Source organism: Electrophorus electricus, chromosome 7 (genome assembly GCF_013358815.1).
Source record: "Electrophorus electricus isolate fEleEle1 chromosome 7, fEleEle1.pri, whole genome shotgun sequence".
NCBI classification, from domain to species: domain Eukaryota; kingdom Metazoa; phylum Chordata; class Actinopteri; order Gymnotiformes; family Gymnotidae; genus Electrophorus; species Electrophorus electricus.
Genome location: NC_049541.1, coordinates 13,899,382 through 13,907,274, shown reverse-complemented (window position 1 = coordinate 13,907,274; position 7,893 = coordinate 13,899,382). Strand labels below are relative to the sequence as shown.

General features: G+C 40.4%; 1 protein-coding gene across 3 annotated transcripts; it reads right to left on the bottom strand.

Moving 5' to 3' along the window:
* Positions 1–136: 136 nt before the first annotated feature.
* Positions 137–6,624, bottom strand: cdkn1d (cyclin-dependent kinase inhibitor 1D). Of its 3 annotated transcripts, none has more exons than XM_027003893.2 (4): positions 6,518–6,624; positions 3,785–4,257; positions 3,360–3,411; positions 137–2,600 (listed from the first exon to the last, which is right to left on the bottom strand). In XM_027003893.2, the coding sequence occupies exons 2-4, from the start codon at positions 4,251–4,253 to the stop codon at positions 2,495–2,497; spliced, it is 627 nt and encodes a 208-aa protein (XP_026859694.1). In that variant the 5' UTR covers positions 4,254–4,257; positions 6,518–6,624; the 3' UTR covers positions 137–2,494. The 3 variants fall into 3 exon arrangements, with proteins under 3 accessions (XP_026859694.1, XP_026859693.1, XP_026859695.1); XM_027003892.2 differs by lacking the exon at positions 6,518–6,624 and adding an exon at positions 6,066–6,251; XM_027003894.2 differs by lacking the exons at positions 137–2,600; positions 6,518–6,624 and adding an exon at positions 6,066–6,249 and having other exon boundaries at positions 3,228–3,411.
* Between the last annotated feature and the right edge of the window lie 1,269 nt (positions 6,625–7,893).

Genomic DNA, 7,893 nt, shown 5'->3' with positions numbered 1-7,893 from the left:
TTGCGCTAGTATCAGAGCACGTTATTGTTGCCAAGTCAAAGTGTTGAGATTTTCTAATACAATATTTATTTTTATATGTAGGTCAGTTCAGACTTTAATCTTTACCTGAACATTTGCATTAAAAATAAGCAATAGATATCTTGAAACACATAATATCTTTTATTATCATTTCTGATTTAAAAACAACATATTCATTATGTTAGAAACAACAGTGCACCCAGGAACTGGTAGAATTACATGATGGAATTGACAGTTATGATAAGAACAAGAAAAAACAAACACAGTCACTCCCATATTACAAAACAAAGCACAATTACATTACTGTATTAAAAAGCATGAGTCTACCTTTCACTAATGCATATAAAGCATTAACATACCATCTTGATATACCAACAAGGTTGAGAAGGTGACCAACAAGGTTGAGAAGGTGACGTTTAGAACTTACCAAGTTTTTTCCAACTTATTTTTTTTCCTTTTTCTTTTGGCAGGCCAAAGGCAGGTTGGTCGGTCATACACAGTTATTTGAAATACAACATAAAATCTGTAATTGTCATTAAAATGAGTGAAAGTTCTCACTACATACCAAGACCTTGTAATACAGCTCTCCAACACCACTAGAAACTGTAATACACTAATATTTTTAATAGTGCAAAGCTAGTACAGTTAGTAATATTGAGGGCTACGTAACCCTAAAAACAGAATGATATTACAATAAGTTAAAAATATAATTTTTTAAAAGGTTGAACAAAAAAGACAGGTGCAATGAAAATACAAAACACAGAAATGCGCATAAACAAATGCGAAAATCCAAATAATCTTGCAAATCATTTCAAACAAGTGAGGTGTCGTGAGGTTTAAGTAAACCTGCAGTGTATTTCTATTCATTTACTCATTTAAAAAAACTTGCAGAAAACTAACCACGGTGACTCCACAGTGCCTGGACACAGAGATGCTGGAAAGTGATTCAGTCATGTAGTCTCAGACAAAGGAAGATTCTGAACACAGGGCATTCGTCTGATCAAAACTCCTTGGATTTAGTCCATAAGACTTTGACCCTCTGCACACTCTATTAATATCGACCCTTCCCCCCACTGTTCTGCTTTTTTTTCTGGGAAAGTTGAAAGAGTCAGATGACAAAGACTACAATTCCCAAAGGACTTCAGCTTCTACTGATTTGTGAAATATTCCAAGAGGCCTTTTAAGAGGTGTGTGAGTTCGCCGTTCTAGCCCTATAGACCGTCCTCCACCGACTCCGCCTCCGCCTCTATGACCTGGTTTGCCTTTCATCCTAACGAGGACGCCAGCCTTGTCAATTCTGACATTGTTTTTGTGAGGTAGATTGACCAAATGGCTAATCATTCAAAAATGTTCACAAATGAAAATACCCATCTGAACTGCTCTAGGTTACCTTTATGCTACTTACAGACAAATGTGTTTTAATATAAAACGGAAGGGAACTGCCGCTGCTCTGTGAGGCCTGAAGTGTGTAGTGTGAGCTTTAGAAGCTGCTTAACGAGTGGCTTTGTCCCCCTCCCTCTCGCCAGTCCAAATGGTGCACTCAGTTGTTGTTTCCTTTTAACAAATAGTAGAGCAATTCTTTGGTCAATTTCTTCAGCTGCCTTTACAATTATACAATTTGTTGACAATAAAACAAAATGACACGGACAACCTCACATACGACACAAGCACACTGCAAACCAACAGTACAGCAATGGAAAAAAGGATATCAGAAGATGTTTCCCTGCCTTCTACATACTGATCTTGACTTTATAGGTATGTTATAAACAATTCTGTTTGTTTGATCTACACAATTAAATCCACTGTAAATTTAAAATGCTACATTCCCTTCATATAGAAAAGTGTCGTGTTAAAAAAAACAAAAAAACAAACAAACAAAAACAAAAAAACACCACTATACTGGGCATGAGATAAAAAAAAATGAAAAATGCTACAAAATTAAAATGGCCAAACAAACTCATATAAATACCAGTATCAGGTAATCAGATAATACAGTATATCTAAGGTAGCATGTTTTTAAAAGTTATATTACTGCTAATACAAAATAAGTTGTCTGTGTGTGTTGGCATGGCCAAGAGATATATAGAAATGAAGAGAGTCTTAAAGTACTGGTCCAATAGACAATACCAATGACTCTTAAAACTGAGGTCTGAGTTGCCTACACTGTGAACTGTGGAAAGCCATGGTGCTGGTAAAACCTTTAACACTAGGGGGAAAAATGACTTCGTGAATTTCTCGTTCTCTTGCAACTCTGGTCTGATAGTGAAGGCATTAAAATGTGTCAGGATCTTGTTAGCATTTACCCAGTGCAATTTTGAGTAATGTGGCATCTTTTACAAATTGCTGAGTGAAATATGATTAAATACAGCTCTCTACAGCTTCTTTATTTTTGATTTGGCATTGCCCCAGGCCAGCTAGCAAGGTAACTCTCAGACTTACTGATGACTTGAGCAGTGATATATAGCCTGTCTAATATCTATTTGTGTTGCTGAAACATGAATTTTGCACATTTTAGTACTCGAGGGGTTTCCAGGGGTAGAAAGTGCAGGATTTCTGAGAGTAGAATGTCACAGTCTTGGTGTCTGTGTTGAGGTAAGAAAACAAATAACTCATTCATAAATCATTTTTGTGACCATTTTTTGAGAAGTGAATAAAATAATGGCTCAGGTATACTAGTTTACCTCAGGTATACTAGTTTGATCAGCAAAAGGTACACTGTGTGCTCTAAGTAACATTATTTAACATAAAAATACAGAAGTAGTAATTAGCATGAAATAATAGTATTAATTTATAGAATATATTCTTTAAGGCTCTAAATGCTTCTAAACATTTATATTAAATGTCACCACGTTAATAAAGCAACAAGACTTTTGAACTGTGGGTACTGGAGGTCAGCCTTCATTGTAAAAAACTGGGGTCAAAGTATGACCCCTGCTGTTTTTTAAACAGAGGAGAGAGATTTTAAAACCAGCTGAGACATGAGGCTTTGTGGACAAGGTCCGAACCCAGTCTATTAGCATCAGGTGGAGAAGTCATGGCATTTGATCCGTGTGAGAAAAAACATTTTTGTAAGGAGTTCCTTTAGTTTTCAACAAAACGGTCCTTTTTTGGAGTGCATTTTTGTACCTTCACAGTATGTTGTTAGATATGTTTTTTTGGAATAAAGAATATAGTTTGTAAATGTTTAGGCACACTAACTGTTTTTGTGCTTAAAACATTAGGTTTTAAAGCCTAATTTTGATTATCTGTTGGAAAAGCTACAATTGCAGGTATTGTATGTACATTTATATACACAGTGAGGACATGACAGTCTCTTCAGCTGCTAAAGGCTCTCTGCTTACTGTCTTGATCCTTTCTGATGAAGAAACCTCCTCTTCTTCACAGCGAAGAAATCTAAAAGCAAAAGAATGTGTGTTACAGTGGAGGTTCTCTTTCCAAACCATAGGTCCCTAGTCAGTCCAGATTTTTGTTCAGGTTCAGTTCATGACATCTGAACAAAACCAAAAACATTCTACAGCTCCTCATTACCAGATTGAAGTGTTTGGAAATGGATAGAAAAGAAAAAAATGTGGACTGGCCGGGGTACCCTGAGGTCTGCAGCAGAAGCCTCTGTGGTGAAACATCAGAGAGCATAAAAGCACAGGAGTAAAAGTGTCAGAGTAAGCGTTAGGCCTGGTGAACATAAATCACTGTTGCTCGTCCTCATTCATTCCAGATTCTACGGCGCATAGACACGTACACCTGTTAAGTCTGCCTGCTCTCTCACCTGGGATGGTTGCCTGTCGGTGTTTAAACCCCAGTGGGGTTGGCCCTGTCTTTTCCAGCTTGGCTCCTCTGTACACTCCTTTGGCCCTGACCTCCAGATACTCCTCTCCTTCTGCGGCCACTGTGGGACAGCCCAAGGACCTGCTGGTGTCCCCCGCCAGCTCCACCCTGCGCCCGGCTGTGTCCGCCCTCACCACGCAGCTTCGGTAGAACGCAGGCACATCCTGGCATGGGAGCTCCTCCCACTCCACAGAGCCGGGCACCGGGCGGTCCCTCTGGAAGTCGAAGTTCCAGCGCTGCTTGGCTTCCTCCATGCTTTTGCCCATCAGCCTCTGGTAGTCCTGCCGGAGCTGCAGGTGGTCCACGGGGCCGAACAGGTTGCGTCGCACAGCTGCTGCCGCCGGTGGCTTTCCATCTTCCTCGGCCCCCTCCAGTTCCGTGTGGTCACACTGTGACGAGGTTATGGCCATTGTCCTGCACAGAGGAAGAGAGAAGGTGAGGTCCATGTGAATTCTGACATAAGGCTTTGTCTGCATTTTGCTGGCTATGCAGCAGCTAGCACTAAAGTTAAGTGTTTGTCAGCTTATAAACATACACAACTGAGTTGGCACCCATCAAGCACCCACACACCTTAGCACACACATCGCCACACGGAGCCTACTGGGTGTTTTTGCCATGAACAGGTTTAACATAATTAAACATACCACACCATAATGAATGAATAATCTTCCATTGTATTCACATTTCTAGTTCAACTTCAAAATTAAATGTTGTAAGCTATAGTCATCATTTAACTTATGAAATGTAAATATTATTTATGCTACAGCCCATTTTGTTCCTGTACATGCAACTAGCAAACGTTTTCATAAGGTCATACGTGTGGTGCGCCAGGCACCCAGCCCTGGGACGCGCGCACGCACGCACGCACACGCACCTTCCCTGTTCCCAACCCTCTAATTCTTGATTGCCTTCACCTGTCCCTTTATTTGCTTCTACCTCTTATTTAAGCCCACATGAACGCTGCTCCAGTGCTGCGGGGGTTTCTTCGCTGCCCTTACTAGACGTCCCGGTGCTTTTTGTTTATTCGTTACGGAGACCAGCCACTCAAAACTTGCAGTGGCATCTCGCTCTTTCCCTGCACCCATCACAGTACAGATTACCTTATGTTTTATTGTACACTGCTATATTTAAGTTACCCAAAGACTAAATGTTCTATCAAATCAGGCCTAGAACACATTTTACATGTCGAGTAAGCGACATTACCTTCAGAAAATGCGTGAAATTGTCTAAAATACCGTATAGGTCTGATGGCTGCGTAGTGTTTTCTGTCCTCGCTCTTTCACTTAACTAGAAAGGTCTGGTGTTTTTGCAGACTTCCTATTTTAGAGAGAATGCTCTTCATAGATTTGCCTTGTTATGATGCATTATTGCCGCTCCTAAACCCGTGGCAGTTTGAGAGGGAGGAAAACGGGTAGTGCACGCTCGCTGACAGGAAGCAGCTTGCACATGTTGCCTGAAGCGTGATAAAGTAGTACGAAGACAAGACCCCTCGACAGCCTCTGTATAGGCCAACTACGTTCAGGCTACATTTGTGTACTTGAAACGAGCCACCACTCTGAAAATGTTAATCTCTAAAGTCCAAGCACAACAGACCTCATACGATCTCATCATAATATAGACATAAGGGGGCATATAAGAGTTTTAATTAATCAGATCTTATGTACCGGAATGCTGATTCAATATATTGCGTCCAAGGTTGCTCAAAAAGTCTCACTTTCAAGATGACAAGCTGTAGGGCAGAAAAACGCGAGGTAGGGAAAGTTGTTTGCGTGGAAAAGTGGGCGCGGCATGTGTATCACATTACTACGAAGAGCGGCGGCGCACACTCCCTCAACACCGCGAGTAGACCCCCCCAGAAAAAACCCTAAACCAAAAACAAACAAGCAACAAAAACCAAAATTATTATGTGTCGTCCACAGTAAGATAACTTCACACGGCGTACTTTTTTATAGAATAGATGTGCCTGAGCTAAGAAAGCGCAAACGCCAACGCCGACTGCTCGGATGGCGCATTTAAAATTGACCTGCACAAAATCCATCCGACCGATCCACAGATCCGTATCAATGCCATAAATGAACCACAGCTTGAGGATTTATGCTGATAACGACCTTATATGAAAGACTTTGCAATGTCCCCACACCGTTACTGGGAGCTCACAAGAAACGTGAATGAAACTCAGTGATGACAAAAACGTACAGTATAAACACACCAGACACACTTACCGCCTTGCTCCAAACTGCAGATGGAAACTATCCCACAAATGAAAATCCCAGACTTGAAAGTAATAACGAGTGCTTTGCGTGTTCAGTAAGGCTGCAAACTGTAGCTGTCACAATAAAAAGCAAAAGATGCGGGCTCCGCTCACGTCGCCTCCGGACTCATCTGTGACTTGTTTGTTATGGATCTTAGTGGTTTAGGGACGTCCCACAGTAAAAGTCAGTCACGTGACTAGAACCACAACAAGTCTCGGAGACGACGCTTGGTACCTCACTGCACAAAACCCCCCATTTTGATGTAATGTATTATACTGCTTAATATACATTGTTATTTGGGTCGCCAGCCACAGCAACATAAAAAACTTTCAGTGGTAACAGCTTTAAAAAATACTCAAATATTGACATTGGGGGAAAACACGAATACATTTTGTAAGATTAAAACAAATTTCCTTACTTGCCTTATCTTCTTTTCAACATTAATACTAATGTTTCTGTCTGCGAGTTGATGCACTGAGCTCTACAATAAGTAGGTCAAATCTGTTGGCACGAGGGCTGCCATTCCGCCTTTCCCGTCCGCGTGACACATTTTCGTGTTTGGCTTGCGTCACGCTTTGCTTCGGTACGGTAGTCCAGCAGTCCAAGTCACGTTGATCAGCAACGTGACCCGGAGGCGCCTCAAACTCCATTTTTTCCTTCTCCTTTTCCCGCAATTTCCAGATTTTTCATTTAACCTAGAACATAGGACCTATGTAGACTTTTGATGTTATGATAAATGTAAGCCTGTATAGATTACAGCTTCATCCATCAGAATAAAATTTAATGTATATTTCTTTGGACAGTGTGTATTAAACCAGTTTAATTTTTTGTTTGTTTGATCTGGAATTCCTCAAAAATGTTCCTTGGAAGTTTATTTCAGGCACCCCTGTATTTGTAACAGGTCAATTATTTTGTGTGCTGAAGAAAATCGCTTTATGTTTCCTCTGAGCCGTAGACTAGGCTGGATGAGCATAAAATCACACTCATACACTCGCTGACAGTACTTTGTGCAGGCTTTCTGGACTTTGAAGGTTTTCAGCTCTGTCATTCACCGTTTGCATTGCAGGTGCCTATTGAAATAACAGTCCTGGATGGAATAGCAATGTTATTGGTGGCTGATAAAACTGCAGTTTCCACACGGCATTACTCAGTGCGGTTGATAGTGCTGTCGATCTGGATCTCGCAGACTTGTATGCAGAGACATGCACTGACGAGATGTCTGATTTTGACTGCGCGCGTGTCCTTTCTGTAAAATTGGCCCTATCTCAGGAAGTCTGATTTAATCAGAGTAGAAAGCTACTTATCAATCCACATGGGGTAACGTGCTGTGTACACTGTGTACATGTCTGACGAAGCACATGGGCTTATCTGTTACAAGCGAAACATCTTAACAGCTGCATGCAGGTGTCTACATCTGCAGGATGGCATTTGGCCTTTTCATTTATGTGCATGCATTTGTAAATGTTTAAATCTAGTTCCTTTAAAAACACAGGGCTATTTCTGCCCTATATATATATATATATATATAACAGGCTTCATGCAGAATGCATCAAGATGAATTGCATCAAGATGAATTGTTCTATAATATATATATATATATATATATATATATATATATATATATATATATATATATATATATATATATTCAGTTTTGTGTTTCCTCTCATGTTGCTTTTACAGTTGCATGGTCATAATTTGAGAGAGTACACAACTGAGGAGTCTTTTGGGATTGTTAAAATTTACCTTTGTATTTATTTCTGTTTGTATTATAGAACAATTCATCTTGATGCATTCT